Below are 23,418 nucleotides of genomic sequence, written 5' to 3' on the forward strand. Positions count from 1 at the left end.
ATACTTCTTCCCAATATAACATACTCATATTTTGATTGTTTAATATAATCTGAAGTGTCATTAAGCACTGTTGCTTCACCTGTTGACGGTCACATTCAGCTGACATTATGGGCTGTGCTTCAAACCCTAGTGAGTCGACTATATAGATAGCGGGATTGAGCGTCACGTGCGCGTGCAGCCAGAACTCCAACGCGCCGCCCACACGCTGTTTACGTAGGCGTCACATTAGGTTTGAGACGCGGCCAGAGACTCGCCGAAACTCTCTCTCTCTCTCTCTCTCTCTCTCTCTCTCGCTCTCTCTCTCTCTCTCTCTACAACGGTTGAGTGAAAGTTGGAAATCCCGCTGGTCATATCGGATCTTGTTGTTTCGGGAAAAGCCTGTTTAAATCCCCAGCACGGAGTTTATTCATCACTGTTGTCTCGCTATTTTGTCGTTTTTTTTATAACCCAGGACCGTTGAGGCGGAAGTTCTTGACAGGTATGATCGGTATGTATATATGAATTTATCGATAAAATTGGCGCAATTAACTTTCTCTCGAAATGTTACGTATTAAGTCATACTTCAGATTTAGAGATTTTGATCTCCTGTGAGTGTTTTAACCTGGATCAAGTAACGTTAGGCAGTGTGTGTTTGTAATAGTGGAGACCCTGAAGGGACATTCTAAAACGCTTAACGTGAAGAACGCTTAACGTGGCTTACTGTACTAAGACAGTGATATTAAATTACCAAACTCTGCACACATCATATTAATAAACCATACTATGTATAAAAAATAAGATAAGCCCAGAAATTGAACGCAACAAGTTTAATTACACATTAAGCATTTCTCTCCCATAGAAAACCATTATAAGAAAACGCTTAACGTGGCTTACTGTACTAAGACATTAATATTAAATTACCAAACTCAGTACACATCATATTAATAAACCATACTATGTATAAAAAATAAGATAAGCCCAGAAATTGAACGCAACAAGTTTAATTACACATTAAGCATTTTTCTCCCATAGAAAACCATTATAAGAAAACGCTTAACGTGGCTTACTGTACTAAGACATTAATATTAAATTACCAAACTCAGTACACATCATATTAATAAACCATACTATGTATAAAAAATAAGATAAGCCCAGAAATTGAACGCAACAAGTTTAATTACACGTTAAGCATTTTTCTCCCATAGAAAACCGTTATAAGAAAACGCTTAACGTGGCTTACTGTACTAAGACATTAATATTAAATTACCAAACTCTGCACACATCATATTAATAAACCATACTATGTATAAAAAATCAGATGAGCCCAGAAATTGAACGCAACGCGTTTAATTACACGTTAAGCATTTTTCTCCCATAGAAAACCGTTATAAGAAAACGCTTAACGTGGCTTACTGTACTAAGACAGTGATATTAAATTACCAAACTCTGCACACATCATATTAATAAACCATACTATGTATAACAAATAAGATAAGCCCAGAAATTGATCGCAACGCGTTTAATTACACGTTAAGTATTTTTCTAAGCGTTTTCTTATAATGGTTTTCTATGGGAGAAAAATGCTTAATGTGTAATTAAACTTGTTGCGTTCAATTTCTGGGCTTATCTTATTTGTTATACATAGTATGGTTTATAAATATGATGTGTACTGAGTTTGGTCTTTTAATATCACTGTCTTAGTACAGTAAGCCACGTTAAGCCTTTTCTTATAATGGTTTTCTATGGGAGAAAAATGCTTAATGTGTAATTAAACTTGTTGCGTTCAATTTCTGGGCTTATCTTATTTTTTATACATAGTATGGTTTATAAATATGATGTGTACTGAGTTTGGTCTTTTAATATCACTGTCTTAGTACAGTAAGCCACGTTAAGCCTTTTCTTAATGGTTTTCTATGGGAGGAAAACGCTTAACGTGTAATTAAACGCGTTGCGTTCAATTTCTGGGCTCATCTGATTTTTTATACATAGTATGGTTTATAAATATGATGTGTACTGAGTTTGGTCTTTTAATATCACTGTCTTAGTACAGTAAGCCACGTTAAGCGTTTTTCACGTTAAGCGTTTTAGAATGTCCCGAACCTGGATGACAGGAGAGGAGAGGCGAAATAACGTTATGGTAACTTAACGTTACTAACTTACCATGAAGTAAAATGAATATGGTACTACCATGGTAACTTTAACGTTAGTCCCCGAAATTCCTATGAGTAAAAAAATACTATCATATCTATAACTTATATAATCATTCAACAGAATTGTATTTATGGATGTAAGTTATATTAATTTATTTTGTTTAACTTACTGTTCATCTGCATTAATAACGGATGTTTTCACATTGAAGTGAACTTAGAGTAAATATTATGTAACACAAGTGTGATTTGTATTCATGCCATTTGCTGTCATTATTGTGTATAAACCAGCATTATATCAGCTGTACAATAGGGGATTTCAAACTGGATCACTGGAAAAAGTTTAGAGAAAAACAGTGTAAAAATGTAAAAAATAAATATAATAAATAAATAAGAAGAAATGATTAAAATAATTGTAAAAATTTATAAAAGTAGATAAACATTATTCTGATAAATAAATACATATGATATGTATGTTATAATTCAACATAATAGCAACTAAATATTTATTTTACAAATAATATTTTAGACTCATTTATTATATTATCATTATATTAATATTTCACAGTGTAAGTTGTGACTTTACACATGAAAATATATAGGCCTAGCTGTCTTTCAAACATTAGAACGGGGGTCCCTTTCACAAGGATGATCATATTTGAGGGTCCACGCTAATAAAGATTGAAAACCCCTGAGAATAAACAGTATCACAAACTCTACAATTCAGTCCATCACTACTCTTTCTTTGAATAACTAAATGAACTATCTCTCAGTGAGTCAAGGCTACTTCAGGGCCTGTGTGTGAGGTCAATCTCAATGAACACTGACTTCATCAGTGTGTAGGTCACTCTGATATCTCTTTGTTTGCTTTATGATAAACTACAGCAAACCTGTTTGTTACGCTCACAGACTAAAGTGATGACAACATATGCAGGGAAGACGGCTCACATCTGAGTAAACATCCAGCTCATCTGATCATCTGGGCGTCCTGCGCCGTTCTGCTGTATTTCATGAGTGTTTCACTGAAGAATGTTGCACCTGTAATTATAACGAGGCGCGTTGAATGTGTGTGTTGTATTTGTTGTTTAGTTTGAGCAGTCGGCGTGAGGAATGCTGTCCTGAGACCAGCTTTACGCCAGAAACGGCTTTGTACAGGTAAGATATACCAAATACACATGCGTCTGTAATAATGATAATCTACTTTAATAAACAAGTTAAAAATTTACAGTTACAATTACACTGTAAAAAAAATATTTTGTAAATAAAAGAAAGATTATTGAAGTATGAAAGAAAGTTTCTACTTCAAAATTTCACATTTAATTCAATGTGGAACTGATTTCTTCCGAATTATCTATATTTACTTGCAATTTCAGAGTGAAAATTGTTTAAAAGTAAATCCTACATAAAAATGTTTTTCAGTGTATCTGCAGAAAACAAACTATGTATTTGTATTATCAGATTTCTTTTTTGCATGTACCATGATAGTACTATAGTATTTCAGGTACAATGTAATTTATCATTTGGGGATGGTAATACATGATATTTGGGCATTTACCATGGCAGTATTGTGGTATTTTTTTAATGAAGCTTGGGGTTCCATGTAAATTTCATATTTATTTGACAAAAACGATGATAATACCTTAATATTTGGACATTAGCCATTTTAGTACCACGATAGTCTGTATGTGTTCACACTTGTTGTTCGGTTTGCTTGGTTCGTTTGGTCCGGACCAAAAAATAAATAAACATTTAGTCCTGGTCCACTTAGCGTTCACATTGGCATTTTAACACCGAACCTGAAGATACCAAACTTAAAGGCATCATAGGGATATGTTCACAACCTGGTCGGCTTTTATTACGTGACGGTATGTCATGATGGAATTTACCGAACATCCAAAACAATGCTGTGTTCTGGGATAAATGCGCTCGCCATATGTGTGTAACTACATATGATGGTATGTTGAGTGTTGACCAACTGAGAACTCGTGAAGAGCTTAAGAAATGTGTAAAGGAGTCAAAACAGCGTCAGGAATCCCTCCGTCACACACACAAGCAAAGATCTGCTGTGATGAGCCGTGGTTCTGATGCTGTACCGAACTGTGATGGGCAACATCATGACTATGATGATGAGAGCAAATCGATATGCGTGATTCTGTCCTTTTTAGGGTCACATTTTGTGACATCGTGTCCCGTTTTTGGTTCGTTTACATGTCTTTGGTCCGTGTTGAGTTCATATTTCAGTCAAACCGCACCAGAGTTCGTTTGGAAGCGGACGAGACTCATGTTTTCAGCGTCTCGGCCCTCTTGTTTGGTGTCACCAGGGTTCAGATGTCAGAGTTCACACTTATTCAAATGAACCGCACTAACAGAGCAATCGCACCAGGGTTCGTTTTAATCCAACCAAACATGCCAAGTGTGAACACACCCTTAAACTACCAAGTAAAAAGATGTAGAATTTCCATTAATTCAGTAACATGGTATTACATTCTCAGGAAAAAAAGGCTCTATATAGAACCCTAGTATGGTTACCCGAGCAGTTTAATTCATAAAATAATCAAAATAAATAATTAAAACTAAATTCATAAAATGATCCCATGATGCGAACCCCAAAAAGGTCCCTGACAGAAGCTTTTAAGGTTCTACATAGCAGCTTTTCTTGTGCTCCACAGTAAGGGTTTTTCTTCTGGGTTTTTATCTAAACTGGTCTTACAAGAAGATTTGGTGGAGCGCAACTGAGTCGTGTCGTATGAATATTGGGTTTTGTGGCAGGATGTGGAAGATATTTTGTTGACATACAGATTCTTCTGTCCGATGCCAAACACAATACGGACGGCGCGCACACACAACACTGACCCTATTTGCTGTAAAGAACCATGGAAGGAATGTGCATGGGTTGGTGGCGAGGTACTGCCGAGTCAAGGAGAAATGATTATTAAGTCAGTGTGAACAGAGTCGGACTCGTCAGTCAGAGCAAGCGGTGTTAGTAATGACCAGGAGGGGCGCGTTATATAACAGGATGTTTATGCCACATTTTATCTCTTCTGCCACTCCTCTGCAATTACAAATGATTTTTCACTCATTACACCCGTTTGTTTCACCCTTTTCTATTACTTTCACTCTTGGGTTTCTTTTGGTTTCTTTTGTAAGTGTATCACAGTGACCCAGAAGTTTCATATCTGCATTTTCACTTTATTGTTTCTGGACTTCAAACCTTGCATGAATACTGCTCACTCCTCTAAGTTGGATTTTAGATAAAGGGCAGATAAGATTGTGTTTAGGCTTGTTGGCGTCACATGTGGCCGGGTCTTAGTTAACCAAACTAGACTTAACACCCAGGACAAATCTGGCTACAGGACAACATCTTGGTTTTTTTTTAACACCTAGTGAGCTGTCTGCATAGGCAGCATTTTATGGGAAAATGTTTTATGTTAAAATAAAACGCCTTCTTTTAGCCCAAGAGCAGATGAGATTTTATATTATTTTATATATTTATATTGTATATTATGCTGCCTTATAAGATGCTTTCTTTTAGCAAAAGAGCAGATAAAACTTTATTATATTATTAGTTGTAGAAGTATTAGTATTGTTGTAATTATTTTATTATTTATATTATTATTATTACATATTTAATAATATTATGCTGCCTTATAAGATGCCTTCTTTTAGCCAAAGAGTAGAAAATATTTTGTATTATTTTATATATAATTTTGTATATATTTGTATTTTATATTATGCTGACTTATAAAACACCTTTCAGCAAAGAGCTGATAAGATTTTATTTCACATTTTATGTTAATATATATATATATATATATATATATATATATACAGTACATACAGTATACACGAATTATTTACTATATTATTTTTGAATTATTTATATATTTTATATTTATATTTTATATTATGCTGCCTTATAAGATGCCTTCTTTTAGCCAAATTATATTATTTTATATTTATATTTTATATCATGCTGCCTTATTTTAGCCAAAGAGCAGATATTTATATATATATATAGATATTTTATATATTATCATCTTATATTTTATATTAGGCTGCCATCTAAGACTTTTAGTTAAATTGTAAGGCCGCATTGCATGTATCCTTTGCAGAGAAGGCAGTCCTATAATGCATTGCAACAAATCATCTCAACAATATCTCAACTACTAGTTCAAATCTTCCGGGTCTAGTTTTGATCAACAATACATGTGGTAAATATACATACTAAAAAACCTGCTTTTGTCATGAAGGGCTTAGCTAAATTCGTGTTTAAACAAGCTATTGTGTGTTTCTGCCTTAGTGAGGCTGTGGTTAATCTGGGACTCTCTGTGGAAATATGAAACCGGCCTGTGACATTTCAGAAGCCACTTCCTCCTCCAGAGCTCTCTGTGTGCCAGTCTGTGTTTGGAACTCCTCATATCGGAGTTTTATATTTATCCTTGTGGCTCCAGTGCTCTGAATCCTAATAAGGCTTTGGCATGGGCAGGACTGATGGACAGGGCAGAGAGAGGGTGGGAAAGGGTTTGGACAATGGCGTACCGAGAGTCTGTTCCCACACTCAGCTTTGTCAGATGTGACGTTAAGAGCGTAAGAGGGCGATACGGGGTGGAGAGAACTAAAGCTCACAGACCGGCAAATACAAAAGCTTCAATGAACACACACAGCCCATTTACAGTGAACTGTGGCCTTGTTGTATGGTATTGTGTAAAAAACACCTGAACAAGCTACAACCGCCCTCCGCTGTTGCTGTAAAGGCATTGATCTAGTGTCTTTCATTTGTGCTTTCATCTTCACAGCCTTTCCTGTGGTTTGTTGAAACACATCTCACCTGAGAATTAAGAGCTGTTATGTAAAACTGTTTAATCTTAATAAGAAACATCCATAACACGGCATTAGCTGGTTACCAGTCATGTGCATCTTTTTAGGACAGAATTTCACTGTTACAATGGTCAATGCATGTTAGCTTGAGCATCTGTCATTTGACCCTTGTTTGCAGCCTCCCATGAGCCGGACAGAATTACTGTAAATGTCCCATACCTCCAAACTTAACTAGTCTCCACTCCTGTTTAATTAGACATGCCCAGACACAATATGGATACACAGAGGAGCCAGTGGGAGCCTGTCCGAAAATCCCCGTGGATCATGCGAGTGGCTGTGGAGCAAAGCCCCGCCTCTTCGGGGGCGGAGTCAGACACAGAGGGCAGCAGCACAGAGAGCGAACAGGTACATATAATGATGCTGCCTTCCAATGCAAATTTATATTTTGTATTATACTGTCCTCTAAAATGCCTTCTTTTAGCCAAAGACCAAATAAAACTATATATACAGTAGATAGCCTATATATATATATATATATATATATATGTAGATAGCTATATATATATATATATATATATATATATATATATATTCTTTTATATTAACCAAAGAGTAGATACGTTTTACATTATTTTATATATTATTTTTTACATTTGTATTTTAGGTAACACATTATTTTAAGGTGACATTCTTACACGTTCTGTCATGTCGTTAGTCCCTGATTAGTTGATCTGCCTCCACCTGTGCCTGTTTAGTTCCCTCATTTACCCTGTGTATTTATACTCCCTGTTCTGTTCAGTCCTCTGTCGGTTATCGTCTTTGTGAAGTGTGTGTGTTGATTCCCATTTGACTGTCTCTTGGATCTTTTTGTTTAATAAACCTGTATTGGATTTTATTCGTCTTCCTCGTCTGCCTTCCAGCAACCCCGCGTAACAGTTACTACATGTACTTACTATAGTAATAATAGTAAAGTATGCATAATTACAAGTAACTAGACCTAAATCTATAGTAAGTACTTGTATTTGATTAATATTACTACTCAGTATTTATTTAAGTACAATGTAACTACGTCACCTTCAAATAAAGTGGAACCATCATTTATTATTATGCTGCCTTCTAAGATGCCTCCTTTTAGCTGAAGAGCAGATAATATTTTATTTCACATTTTATATTATATGATCACACTTTCATCTTATAATCAGTCCTGCAACTTACCTGGCGTTTCACCCACATCGGTCTCTCATTCTTCACTTTACCAGTATCGGGTCAGACAAGCAGGCGGAGACTCAGCGAAGCTCTTGACGTCACCCTCGCTGGTGCAGCAGCACATCACAGAGCTCGACCAGCAGAGGGAGGAGCTGAAGATTGAGGTGAGCGGAGAACAGGTGTGTTCCCACCAGCAACAGCTCAGCGTGGAGTGAAGTGACCCGTGTGTTTGCTCTTCTGCAGCTGCAGCTGGAGGTGGCCCTGCTGAGAGGAGAACTGCAGGCAGAGCAGGAGCGACTGCGCAGACACACAGATCAACTGCAGGTGTTGCAAGAGAAGGACAGGCAAAGAAAGGGCCAGCGCTTGGCCAACAGACAGAAGGTCTGTGTTTGCTGTGTTCACAGATTGATTTACAGATGATGCGGTTCATAAAAAGCATCATTAGTGTTTGAGCTGTAAACGTGCTTTCCTTCAGGAGCGTGTTCAGCTGGAGGAGCAGCGTCTGAAGGTGGAGAAGATGAAGATGAAGTGTGAGGAAATGGAGAAACAGATTCCCTCACAGCCAGAAGACCAGCGGGAGCAAATGCTGCTTCAGCTGCAAAAGGTGATGACAAACTAGGGGTGCTCGATTACTCGGCCTGAATTATTTTCAGCATCATTACTGCAGTCTTCAGAAATAATTATAATATGCTAATAGACCTTATTCACAGCAGCGCCATCTTTGATTTTTAATGGGAATGAAAGCGAGGCCGTGAGAGACAGACATGCATCTCTTCAATGGGCTGTATTGTTATTTAATGTGTTTTTGGATTGTTCTGCTCATGAAACACTGGAAAAATATCTTTAGTTGACAAAAAAACTCCAGACAATATAAGCTGTGGAAAATTGTGAGTAATCTAGGAGCTTTATAGCTTTTTACAGCGGATGCCATTGGAAACATGCTAAGTCTATCCCTCACAGCCTCACTTTCATACCTGTCATGGATAAGGTCTGAATAAGGTCTATTTGCTGCACAGTTATTATTAATTATTATTGGTGTTCAATTATTAAAGGTGACCTATTATGCAAAATTCACTTTTATATAGTTTTTTGAACATATTTATGTGTTAACACCCTATTGTGATAAAAATCCGCCCCATAAAAAAAAAAATAATAATAATAATTTACCCATAAATCTGAAACAGTGTCTCAAAGTGAGCCAGTTAGGAATGGGCTCCAATGTGACGTCACATTGAAACAAGCCCCGCCCACAACTGGCACGGAATCTGCCCTATTAGCTTAGCCCCTCCCCTAAATGAGCTGTACGCAGTCCGCCATGTTTATCTCCTTTTAACAGCAGCATTCAAGTAAGAAATGTATTCTTATTAAAGCAACTATTCGATCGTATTCTAATACTAAGTTATTCGATCAAGACGAGCAGCAAGTGATTTTCTCTTTTTCATTTGTTTGGTTTATATGACCAGCATATATAGCAGTAGGTACTGTATATCACGCTGCTTTCTCTTTAATACCCAGATCTAATACACACATGCGATTTCTTTACTTGCTGTTAACGTTCACAGACGTAACCTACTGTGTTTATGTGCACTTTGTGTGTTTTTGACATAACCTTGTGTATATTTGACAGTTTAAGTGGAATAAAGCCCTATTCGGACGGGACTAGTTTCACAGGGGGACGTTAGAGAAATATCTGTTTCACAGACGTACTTTGAGATTTTAATCCTGTCCGAATCTGCCATGTCTGTCTTTTTCTCACACGACCTCTGTAAAAATTCCAGAGCAAATTACCTACTGTTTTTCGTCAAACTCGGCGGTCCTCAGAGAAATCTAATCCCGTCCGAATGCGAATGTCTGTGATTACCGGACATTTTTTTTCCAAAACGCTTTTTCTTATGTGTTTTGGTCAACGTGAACTGCCATACAATCTCTCGCTATCGCGCCGGTATTCAAGTTTCTGCTTTTTGCGCACCGATAATGGATGTAAATGTGTTTGGTAGCCTACACTGCGAAGAAAAAATAAAATAAAAAATGAAATCAACAAGAAGAGCCAAATCACGTAAACAGTTAAGACTGGCTACTGCAATATCAGTTTCAGGTAAGATTACTTTCATTTCTGCACTTAATTACATAACGTGTAAATAATATAAGTTAAAACTTTTTATTCCGGTGGGTTTATTATAAGAACCCAGTTCTATAAAATCATGATGATAAATCTATGTTTAGTTTTTTTTTTTATACTACAATTTTTATAAAAGGTTTACAAAACACTAAATACGTTAGGACGTTTTACTTTATATTTCAAAGTGCTTAATTTTAAAAGTACTTAATTTCAAATGACCATACGCAATCCACGCATTCTGAACACGTGATCTTCTGCAATGCCCACATGTAAAACAGACACTCCTACCTCGGTAATAAACACGGAGATGTTAGTCCCGTCCGAATCCGTACATGAAATCACAGACGGAGGTTGATAAGAATTGTAACTCAAACGTCGTTTTGAAAACTAGTCCCGTCCGAATAGGGCTTAAGACTTAAAAGAGAAATTAGTTTAATACTCACAGGACGTGCCGTCTGACTGCCAGCTTTATGCGTGCATTGGATGTGTGCGATATCAGAAGTTTTAAAACTGATATGGCTTTAAAATGCATGCAAATAAAAAACTTTCATTATGCTAAAGAACTGCAATGTCACATGAGCGTGACGGCGTGAGAGATGATGATCAAAACCAAACAGATGTTTTGTTAGTTTTTGGCAGAGTATCCGGACCAAGGCACGCCACGAGCTGTACGGGCTCCGCCCTCTTCTGGAAAGCGGGGTGGACAGCATTAGCTCATTTGCATTTAAAGATACATGCACAAAAACAGCATGCTTTTCCTCCCACTCTAAATGGTACATTTACAACATGGTGAAACTTCACAGACACATTCTGGGGACACCTGAGACTTTTATTATATCTTGTAAAAAGGGGCATTATGGCTTTTTTTATAAATACTGAAAACAGTTTATGCTGCATAATATTTTTGTAAAAATCATGATTTTCTTCCAGAATTTTTTGATGAATAGAAAGTTCGAAAGAACAGCTTTTGAAGTAGAAACTTTTGTAATATTATAAATGTGCTGAATAAAAGAAAAACTTACTTTCCACAAAAATATGAGGCAGCACAACTGTTTTCAACATTGATAATAATAAGAAAAGTTTATTAGCAGCATATCAGCATATTATAATAGGTCTGTTGGACCTGTGTAGACTGATCGGTGTATGGCATCAAAGTACCGCGAGAGCGATTTTAAAGGAGAACTCCGGTCAATTTTAACATTGAGCAAATTTTTTTGTACATTTGGAGTGCTGTCTGTACAGAGAACAACGACAAAAATCGGTGTTGCCTACACCGTGTTATCCTCTTTTTAAAATTTGCACCCTGTTGACTTCAGTAGGGCAAGTTTTAAACCTGCTTTTAGCCTCTTAACATCCTTGATGTGTCATTACAAGTGTACAGGTCATGTGAGTGATTCCTTCAGAGTGAACATGGGTGAATCTGACTGCAGTAGATGTGAAAGATATTAATAAAAGTGATGTTATTTCAGCCAGCGCACATACCTGTATTTACATCCTGTTTTCGGTCAAAGTCCATAGTAATCGATTGTCGAGTTCACCCGCATTGGTTTAGTACCTATGATCACGCGCGTGAACTCGGCAATCGATTACTATGGACTTTGACCGAAAACAGGATGTAAATACAGGTATGAGTGCTGGCTAAATAAATATAATTTTTATCCATATCTTTCACATCTACTGCAGTCAGATTGACCCGCGTTCACTCTGAAGGAATCACTCACATGACCTGTGCACTTGTAATGACACATCAAGGATGTTAAGAGGCTAAAAGCAGGTTTAAAACTTGCCCCATTGAAGTCAACAGGGTGCAAATTTTAAAAAGAGGATAACACGGTGTAGGCAACACCGATTTTTGTCGTTGTTCTCTGTACTGACAGCACTCCAAATGTACAAAAAAATAAACTCAATGTTAAAATTGACCGGAGTTCTCCTTTAAAGCATATGGATTTGTGCGCTCTCTAATCGCTCTTGCGGTACTTTGATGTCATACACCGGTCAGTCTGCACAGCGCCACTTCAAGTCGAACACACTTAAAGATTTCTGAAGGATCATGTGACACTGACTGACTTCTGACTCAACCAGTCATGTGAGTCTGACTGACTGAGCAATGACAGATGGGAAGAGTGTTGTTTTGAAGCTATAAGTCAGTATTTTTGCAATTACTTTTGGTGCAGAGAAACAAAAGCATAAAAGTCTCTACTGACAGATTTATGCTGCATGCGTTGTCATGAACGGTGACTTGCTCCCTTATAATTTTGAAGAATATTGTCTGTATGTGTTTTGTATTCAGGACAAGGATGCGCTGGAAGCCACAGTGCGAACTTTTGAAGACATGGAGTTTCACATTCTTGAGCTGGAAAGCGGGATAGAAGATGAGCGAGAAGGAGAGAATGGAGAAAGTGAAACGGTCATAGAGAGAGAGATAACCAGAGTACAGCACATGCACAACGCATCTCAGGTGAGCTGATTAACTTTGTTTTAAGAAATGGAGTTTATCTGACAGTCTAGTTTAACTAGATTACCATAACTCATCATAAACACGACCATGTTTTATACTCCTGTCTTGTAGAAACTATTGCGTGCTTCTCATTTTATTTGCTTAACAGTTCATGTTTATTACTATACGAGCACATCACAGTTAGTGCCGCACAGTTCATGCCAAATCAGAGTTGTGAGTGCGACTTCAAGTGGAAGTTAATGGAAATTAGTGTGTCTTCAGTACACATCGATGTTTTATTTATTATTAATTGGACACTCTCGTTGACTGTTATGTCATCAGTAGAGGCAGACTGCCACACTGAGCATGAGTGTAAGTATTGCTCACACTGACAGACCAAACACAGTCACATGATCTAGTAAACAAGGTAATTACATCAGGGGCCACAAAAGAGAGAGACTGACTGAGAGAGATACACTGAATTGAATCGGGTTACATGGAGACTGTCTGCAGTGCTGCTCCTATAAGCTGCTTTAATCCATATAATTAATAATATAAATATATTGCACTTAAACGATATTTAAAAATATTAATTTGAATAGGATTCATTACAATTTAAATGCAAACAATATTATAATAAAATGTAATATAATATAATTATATATTGCACATAAAAATATTTAAAAATATTATTTTAAATGTTATTTTATATTACATTTTATTATAATATTGTTTGCATTTTAATTGTAATGAATGCTATTAAAATTAATATTTTTTAAAGATAATATTTTACAGTTTTACTTTTTTTTACTGTTCTGTTGATCAAATGCAATTAAAATGGATATTTTTAATATTGTAAACATAAATTTTAGTGCCACTAATTTTTTGTTTATATATTTATTTCGCTCATACACACACATGCATGATTTTATGTTATATATATATAATATACATGTCATATACCGGTCACTATATATATACACTACTATGTTTTAGATCGGTAAGATTTTTAATGTTTTTAAAAGAAGTCTCTTCTGCTCAACCAAGGCTGCATTTATTTGATTAAAAATACAAAAATAACAGTAATATTGTGAAATAGTATTACAATTTAAAACAGCTGTTTTCTATGTGAATATATAATAAAGTGTAATTTATTCCTGTGATCAAAGCTGAATTTTCAGCATCATTACTCCAGTCTTCAGTGTCACATGATCCTTCAGAAATCACTCTAATATGATGATTTGCTGCTCAAGAAACATTTTTGATTATTATCAATGTTGAAAACAGTTTTTTTACATTTTTATTTCAGGATTCTTTGATGAATAGAAAGTTCAAAAGAACAGCATTTATCTGAAATATAAAGCTTTTGTAATTATTACATGATATTCATATAAAATAGCAGGTTGTCCATAACTGTACACGTGTTACATCCGCATCAGGAGCGTCTAGTGTCTATTGAGTATAATAGGAGTGATCTAGTTTTGTCACGTCGTGCCAGCGCTGAAGGTGAGAGTGTCAGAGCAGTGCATAAGTGCTCATTGACTCAGCTGCTCCGTATGACAGATCTCTGACCCTGACCTGTCAGCTCAATGTGCCGGGTGGGCGGCACCACGCCGACTTTCCTCTCTCTCTCTGAGTATATGCCATCAGTGCCACACAAACCAAACCCATGGTTCATGAGTCCTTAACGCACCAGACCGAGGCTTATTGCTGAATGTGAAGTTTCATATGAAGTTTCTGTTCATGCTGAAAATGTTTTAATGATCACGTCGCTGTCTTGCAGGAACGAGTCCAGCAACTAGAAAAACAACTGAAGGAAATGGAACAAGAAATGGATAAAGCTATGAATTCCCTCAGGCAAGAGAGAAGAGAGCTGCTCCACAGGTCTCAGAAGGTAAGACGTCCTACACGCTTCTTCTTTAGTAACACGACAAAACTAGGGTTTTATATGTTCTAAAAACGCGTGTGAAAACTCCTATATCTGTGATCTTCTGGTCTGTTTTGGGTTTCCTCCTTCAATGTGCGTCTGTGGGATTTTATTCACCTTTTTTATGGTGCAGCAGGTGAAAATTGTGCGTCTGATCACTTTGTAAAGTACCAAAACACCTCTCATCAACCAGTGCTAAACTAAAAATACTAAAAATTTACTTGAGTTGCAATAAATTAATAGCCTGGTAATACCAAACTCTGCTACTTCGCTTTGCTTCGTAGACAGAGTCTGGAAGGGCATAATAGAAAAGCGTTTTCTTTCTCGCGGGGGGGGGCGCTTGTCTGAAGTTTAAAATCATTGGTTACCCGTAAGCCAATCACATAACGTTTGGTTATGGCGTGTGTTATGCGCAGGCTCAGCCGCATCTAACTTCCACTGTAAACACATGTATGATGCGAAAACAAAACCATCGAGCGAAATACCGGAGTAAACATGGCTGTGAACGACTTTTGCAGATTATGTGAAGTAAATCTACGCATCCACGGTACAATCAGCGTCTACGTCACGGCTCTCAGCCCGCCCTCTGGCTGTTTTCAGGCCAGAGGAAAACTGAGAGATAGGTTGCTATCTCAGACTGAGTACTGAAGCGAACTGAAATCGAGCGGGAGTACGAAGTCTGACGTAGTCAGGCTAATAAATTAAATGTTTACAAGAAGAAAATCGAATATAACAAATTTAAAATTTTCAAATTTCGTTTAGTTAAAGTCGAGGTATTAAAATTGCTAAAGCTTAAAGTCGTCATGAAATCAAAATTGACCCTATTTACTTTGTTAGTGCATATTACTAGTCTTGTGGTGAACAATTAATCCGTGCAAGTTATACACAGAAAAAAATAGTTTGTGGTGGTAATCTTTAATCAAAATCTGGAAAGTTACTTCTGGTCTGGAATGGCGTTCCTTCTCTGATGACGTCAGTTTGACGGCTTGGGTTGAAAACGCTTAACCACTCCCCTCAAACCGATAGTCTGCTATGAGTGAGAGATGGAGAGGAGGAGCGCTAAAGTAAAACCCTGCCCTCTATTCAATATTTCGTTTCACTTGGAAATACGTCACAACACTGGAGAAAAGTCGTTTGCAACTTCCGGTTCACAGGGACTTTTAACAGAAATAAAAATGTATAAAAATCAAATACTCGTTTTTCATTTAATATTAACATTTAACAATAAAAACCAGTAACGCATTACAAAAAGGTCTCATTTATTAACATTAGTTAATGTATTTACTATCATGAGCAATACATTTTTACAGCCTTTATTAACCTTTGTTAATGTTAGTTAATAAAAATTTTCATGTTAGTTCATGGTGTGATTTTAAGAGCTGTCTCAATAGCAAAATCCTTCCAGTGCACTAAAACTTAAACCCCCTAAAAGCATCGATGCTCACTATGTTCCCTTACTGTAAATTCTGAAGCACGAAACATAAATTATGTGAGCCAACTCAATATATGACATGCGTTAGATGTTTTAAAAAACTAACCCATTATTTAATTATATTTCAGCATAAACATACGTCGCTATACAGGCAATGAACATAATCTAACTAACATTTATAATACATTTATGGCTGAAATGTTTCAGGGATGTGTAACAATCACAGTATTTACCATATACTTTTATATAACACAACGTCGCTGTCGGGCAGAATCCTCGTATCTCCAAAACCATTATTTTTCAGGAAATTAAAAAAACTGCATATTTTTTCAGTTATTAAACATTGTATAGTTAAAGTTGGTATTATACCTTATATTACTATCATATACTGTTGTGTACCAACATTAACACAACATTTCCCCAAAATCATGTTTAATCGGAGATACGAGATTTATGACTTGGGAGCAGGAAGATACGAGGTTACGCTGTCATTGATTAGAATGGTACGGACACAGACGTCGCTGCTGCCAGCAGTGTTTATCAAAGTCTGCGGTCACGTTGAGCCTTTTGACAAGAGATAAGGCTTTAAGAGCTATTCAAAGCTAATGATTGTGGTTACATACATCTTCCTAAACTCTATTTTAAACGTTTAATAGATATGAGTGATGCAATACCAAAATACTAGGCTGTCTAAAATAGGCGGAAATTAATCTGCACGCAAAGTCGGCGGTCGCGTTGAGCCTTTTGACAAGAGAAAAAGCTTCAATAGTTAACCAAAGCTCACAACTGTGGTTACATACATCTTCTTAAACTCCATTTTAAAGGTTTAAGAGCTATAACTGAAGCAAAACAAAAACCGATGAGCTGACTAGGCTGTCTAATAGGCGGAAATTAGCCTAATCTGCACGCAAACCTTCTGCACCGAAGCATTACAGCCATCGATTTTTAACAAAACAGGCCTACTCAAATGTATCTAACCTAACTATTTTCACTCGTTATTGTCTAAAAAAACAGACAGTTATCCAAAGATAGGCTTACTGGCGCCAGTACACAGACCTTTTTTCTCCCATAAATAAAAACCTGCTACTTGGGGTATTTTATATGCACAGTGCCAACTTCGAGTCAGTAAAATAATATTAAAAACAATAATTTAATGCTGGTATCCAAAAGATTTAATTCAATTCAAGTATTATATTAGATACATTTTAAAACGTCAATGCACATGTATAATAAGCCTAGTAATAATAAGCCTAGTAATAAGTAGATATTTAAAATGTATCAATAACTGATATCATAGTTTAAACACAGATAAAATCAGAGTTAAGGGAGCTGATTGAGACGAACACGTATTGTTCATTGTTAGTTCATGTAAACTAATGTAGCTAACTAATGTTATTACGCGGCTCTGTGGAATACTTGATTGTGATTGGTCAAACACACCATCCAGCGGTATGTTATTCCCCGATAGCAACCAGTAAAAACTGATCACACAAGCTCATCCGAGTAACTGAAGTCAGCGCTATATGCTTGCTAGGAATGTTTTTTCCTCGTGGAAGTTTTGCGTTTGGTGAGCTAATAAAATATAAAAACTCAAATCAATATTTTGATATAGTTATTTAATTATGTCATCCGGGAATCTCAGACTTGCTCACTCTTGTTTCATACAAGCGCAGCTGCTGCTATTTTGCAATGATTGTTTTGTACACTGAAATGGATTATAAGATACAAACAGGTACAATTTTAAAACGAATCAAAATGACTAAAATTACAATGAAAACTGAAAATATAACAATAAAAACTCATCCAAAATATTAATATTAATATAATACAGTTACAAAACTAAAATAACACTGTCCTCAAGAGGAAGAGGACGACACACACACATTCAGCTTTAATGCTAGCGTTAAGTTATGTTATAGTGATTATAGTTACACTAAAGTCAAGGATAAAGTAGGTGGAGGAATGAATTACTGATAGGGAAGAGAGAGTCGGAGAGGGCAGGATTCCCAGAGAAGGGAAGGACCACAGGAAGTGTGAGAGAACAGAGCGATAGAAAGCAGATGTCCTACAAAACTCAACACACGTCTGGTGAGTGTTTCTGTCTGTATGTACTTCAAGAGATGTGTGTCTGCTCTGTAAAAATCAAATTCTGGCACGCAGATATGACAGGATCAGGAAAGACAGGGAATGTGGGGAGGGATTTTTACAGAAAACAGGATTGAGAATAAAGCAGCTGTTAACTGGTAACATGACGGACTGTCTAACTGAATTAAGACTGATTTGTGTGTATGTATGGTCTGTAGGAAATAAAGACGTGTTCCTCGCAGTCGCTCATGTGTCTGTGAGTCAGAGGCTGCGATCAAGAGCTGTCTGGACCACCTTGAATTATGGACTAAACAATTGTTTTTCCCCATGTGTAAAATGTGTTCTTCTAATAATTACCAATATTAGGAAAAACCTGGCTTTCAGATGACAGGAAATGAACATTTTAAGTAAAGATAGTTTGACTTCCCATGGCACTTTGCAAACGAGTGTCTGTGAGTCAGAGGGTGGGATGGATGCTTATCTTAAAGCTGCAGTACTCTTTAACTCCTTAAAGACACACTATGCAAGATTTGTACCTTAATATAACAGCTTAGAAACAAATATTGCAAGAATCATGACTTGCTTTACGCCACGATGTCACATACATCAACAACAGATGAAGCAGCCTCTATGGAAGACACTAGCACGCATTTCAGACGTGTAGTAGTGTGCCTTTAACTATTCTGAATAGTACTAAGTCAGTTATCACAAGGACAAGTACTTATAGTAACTCTCAAGGCCCTGATAGTGATATACTCACGGCAAAGTTCTTCTTCGTTGTTCGCATAGTCATTTTTATTAAAAAAAATAATACGTTTGCTTTTTTTATATTGTATTTTATTTCTGTTAACTTATTTTAATTAATTAAACTTATTTAAATTGTATTTTTAGTTTTGTTTAACAATAACAGCACTGGTTGATGAGTTGTGCTGTTACTTTACTAAGTGATCAGACGCACCATTTTCACCGGCTGTACCATTAAACAGGTGGAAAAAATCACTCTGATTGTCCTGACAATTAAAAAATGCTATTTTAAAGACCCATAGGAAGTTCCTAAAATGCATTATTAATTAAAATTCATAATTCTCTAGTGGGTATTATGATTACAAACTGAACAACTGCCTTCTAAGATGCCTTCTTTGCATGTATCCATTATGGAGCAGGACGTCCCATAATGCAGGGGTTCACAAACTTTTTTGTCAGGTGAACTCCTTTGACCTAAAATATTTTCTGTTAACATTTAAATAATTTAACAACACATTAGCATGTGCACAGTTCTCTAATGGGAGTTATTGATCACATGACTACCTGCATGTCATGTGACAAATAACTCCCATTAGAGAACCATTAACATGCAAATGTGTTGTTAAATTTTTTAAATATTAACGACAAATACAATATTTTATGTTTTTTTAATGTGTTTATTTATTTATTTATTTATTATTTTATTATTTAATGTCTATTTTGTTGATGAAAAGCTAAAAATAATAACTGAAGTGTAATTTAAATGATTGTTTTACCCAATATTTGTGTTTTGTGTATTTTTATGCTCATAACATTTACAACAACAACATTCTAATGCGAAACTCTATTGAAATCAGTGTTGAATGCTCTGTTTCTATGACACACACTTGTTGACTATGTAGACAGCATGGCAGTGCACTAGGTTTTAGAACAGAGCCTCTTTCCTCTATGAATGTAATTTAATGGCGTATTGTGATCATTTATGTTTTGGTTAATTGTTGTCTTAATAACTGCAGTTATTATTGTCTTGTAGCCTTAGTTTTTTGTTTAATATTTTTCCTCTTCATGTAACTAATATAACAGCATTGTCTCTCACTCACATGCTAAACATCAAGGACATTTACCTTTGCAGATTTTGAAAGAGAAGAAGCCTCTCACTGATTGGTCCAACATCACTGGATCCACCCCCTGCATGATGTCACTCAGCCCTATGACCATTCACAAAGCAGCACAGGTACACTGTGAATGTGCATTAGATGGTTTGACATCTAGACCTTTAGTGATTCATGAGTTTGCTGCGGTCAGCACATTGACTTTGTTTTTAAAACCATGTTCCTAGGAGTCATTGAAGGATACGTCCAGCTTACCCCGCAGACGGAGCTCGCATAGGAAAGTCTCAGATAGACCTCTCTCTGCGCAAGGTGAGCAAACCAATGAGGTGAATGAAAATGTGATGAAATGTAGTTTAACTGGCGCTCAGACTGTAAGTAGGTCAAACGGCAACACAATTGTGCAAGACGATGAATGCACAGACAACAGGCAGCATGCAAATCGACAAAACAAAGTACAACAGCCAACCGTCATGACAGTCCTGCATGTCCTGGCTTATTAGCTGTGAAAAGCTTTTGTCAGTGTTTTCGTTAAGGTGTGCCAGTGTTGCTGACACAAACTGGAAAAGCGAGTGGAGCCACTGCAAATGCACACAGTTTTGCTTTTGTTTGTCTTTAATAATCCTGACAGTCGTTTATCTCATGAGGGAATTGATCAAACAAAGAAAATCTATGGAACAGTGTCTGTGTGCGAAGGTTCATGTGCACCTTCTTTACATAAATTTGTCTATAAGAAATCTGGTTACACTTTATTTTAAAGTATGTGTACTTGCAGTGTACTTACAACATGGGTTACCAACATGGGTTAGGTTTAGGTTTAGGAGTAGGTTCAGGGTTAGTACCTAGTTATAACCCAGTTATTGTAATTGCTATAATAAGTACATTGTATGTACATGCAGAACAGGACTGTAAAAGTGCTACCTGAAATGAGTTAGATGAGAGTTAATGATTGAATTGTGGGATGTGACTTTATTTTATTGCACTTCCTCATTTGATTTGATTCCACCTTTTATATGATGATGAAATTATTTTATAGAGAATTTCTATTGAAATGTTGCAGATGCCAAAGTGAACTGCGTGTGTGTTGCTTAGGTAAACCCTATGATATGGGGACAAAATGTCCCCACAAAGACGGCAATATCCAAAATCCTTGTCCTTTTGAGGACATTTTTTGGTCCCTATGAGGAAAACATTTTATAAATCATAATAAATTATGTTTTTGGAAAATGTAAAAATGCAGAAAGCTTTCTGTGATGGGTAGGTTTAGGAATAGGGTTAGTGTAGGGGGATAGAATATACAGTTTGTACATTATAAAAACCATTATGCCTATGGAAAGTCCCCGTAAAACATGAAAACACAACGCGTGTGTGTGTGTGTTGCATACAGATCAGGATACCGCAGTGTGTTTGAGCCATAGTAAAACTCATTTGTTGCAAACTACTAGACCATAAAACACCTGATTGAACCTCATTTCATAACTCTTCTTGCTTCTGTTTGATATATTGCTGGTGGTTTTTCCTCATGAAATCATGTGACCTCAAAAATATTAATTTTTTATCTATTTAGAATATAAAAAACTTGTTTTAGGATTTTAAAAGATGGGTAAGAAATTATAATAAATGTAAAATTGATAGAAATACGATATAGTGCATTCAGACCAGTATAAAGTGATCATATTCCCAAGTAATCTAATTCATGTTTTAATATTTTCTGAAATAAATCTAATTTATCATTATTGGTAAATCATAATCTCTCAATGTATAATGTTCACCAGCTCACTTAACCACACATTAAATGTTGGAACTGTGTCCACCTTTGGAGAATCAATCTCTTTGCAATAACTCCACAGTTTATGTTATTTTTAAAGGTTATTCTAATTGTATTATTTTTAAGATGTTTATTAGCCAGAAGCGTCTAATAAATGATTGAATGTAAATGTAACGTGTCACATTGCTTTCATATGCCAGTGTTGGTGCGAATGACTCCAGACAGACCAACCTCAGAGGCTCTGTCGCCTCGCCTTCCTCATCACACCCACAGACTGAGTAATGGACATTATAATGGGCTGAGATCAGCGCAGACCGATGGGAACGGCTCTCACGCGCCATGCAACAGCGCCAACACCTCCCGCGCGCCCAGGTGAGTGGCACAGAACACCAGCCTGGCTTCGTGTTCCTATTATAATACTGAATAATCTGTACAGGAAGCTCTAACAGGTGTGTGTTTACAGGGGTGTGAGAAACCTTTTATTTGAGGCGTATGAATCTGAAGTGTTTGTGAGTGAATTCTGTGAACTTTATACCCTGGCCTGGAACATAATAGGAGAATTTTGAATGCAGCTTAATTATTAGTGCTTTATTAAGCACTATTTTAATGTAGCTTGTTTCCATACAACAGCAATTTATAGTTCATGACCAGGACTGTCAAATTTCAAAGGACAAAATACACCATAACAGTACCATAAAAACAGTCCATATGGCTCGTGTCTTCTAGTCTTCTGTTCTGAGTCAAAGCTTTTGTGTGAGAAACAGACCTAAATAAAGTAAATAACATACTAGTGTGTCATATTCAGTTATGATGCATGTAAACCAATAAATGACATCAAACCTGGCACAAAAGTTACATTGCTTGGCCAGAAGGGAAGATGTTTAGATAAATAATGGCTTAATTTAATTCAGTTCAAATCTCTACATTATAATTTAGTATGTATTATATACTATATTACGCCCAGAAATATATATGAAGTTGTGTATTTAAGTATATCCAACTTTATTTGCATACATACAGTACACTCATGTAAATCAATTATATATATATATATATATATATATATATATATATGGTAACACTTTCTAATAAGTATACAGAAACAAAGCACTTATAAATCATTTGCAAATAGTTAATTAATAGTTTATAAACTGTAGTTAATACATTAGTAGACTACAAATACTGAGTTCTTCATTCATTGTCACTGTAATTAACAAAGTGTTATTGTTTATTTAGCTCATATGTAAAGAGTTAGATAATGCTTTGTTAACAACTTATTAACCATAAATAGTTCTCACTTCAGATTAGGTGACGGAACATGGGAAAATGTCATTAATTACGTGTAATTGCGTGCCTTTATTGGACATTAATTGCATTAGTATTAAGAGTTCCTTAAAATGTAAAATGCAAACCAATGGGATCACGTGACCTTTCACCTTTACAGCCCTCAGAACCTCTTGGATTTGGTGGAGATCGAACGGAAACTCCGAGAGGCCAAAGCAGAGCGGGAACGTCTGCTGAAAGAGAGAGTGAGTTACTGACCCGACACAACCACAATACTGATCACTGCAAACAAGACATCATCATCAGCTCACAAGAGACTTGTGTTTGTTTGCTTTTCTAATATCATTTCAACAAAATCACGCT

General features: G+C 36.2%; 1 protein-coding gene across 7 annotated transcripts in view; it reads left to right on the forward strand.

Annotated features, from left to right (window-relative positions):
• The first annotated feature begins 222 nt into the window (after nt 1-222).
• The window catches only part of phldb3 (pleckstrin homology-like domain, family B, member 3), a 28,914-nt gene continuing 5,718 nt past the window's right edge, over nt 223-23,418 (forward strand). For 4 of the 7 annotated variants that reach the window (XM_081388594.1, XM_081388592.1, XM_081388595.1 and 1 more), the window contains exons 1-12: nt 314-487; nt 3,216-3,281; nt 7,201-7,349; nt 8,204-8,314; nt 8,394-8,531; nt 8,626-8,754; nt 12,560-12,727; nt 14,490-14,600; nt 20,027-20,128; nt 20,234-20,315; nt 21,972-22,143; nt 23,216-23,300. In XM_081388594.1, the coding sequence (XP_081244720.1) occupies nt 7,203-7,349; nt 8,204-8,314; nt 8,394-8,531; nt 8,626-8,754; nt 12,560-12,727; nt 14,490-14,600; nt 20,027-20,128; nt 20,234-20,315; nt 21,972-22,143; nt 23,216-23,300 (1,245 nt within the window). In that variant the 5' untranslated portion in view covers nt 314-487; nt 3,216-3,281; nt 7,201-7,202. Of the gene's footprint in view, nt 488-3,215; nt 3,282-7,200; nt 7,350-8,203; nt 8,315-8,393; nt 8,532-8,625; nt 8,755-12,559; nt 12,728-14,489; nt 14,601-20,026; nt 20,129-20,233; nt 20,316-21,971; nt 22,144-23,215; nt 23,301-23,418 lie in introns of all 7 variants that reach the window. The other 3 variants (XM_081388593.1, XM_081388596.1, XM_081388591.1) reach the window with 2 other exon arrangements.

The sequence above is a fragment of the Scardinius erythrophthalmus genome (assembly GCF_964197995.2).
Source record: "Scardinius erythrophthalmus genome assembly, chromosome: 16".
Classification (NCBI taxonomy): domain Eukaryota; kingdom Metazoa; phylum Chordata; class Actinopteri; order Cypriniformes; family Leuciscidae; genus Scardinius; species Scardinius erythrophthalmus.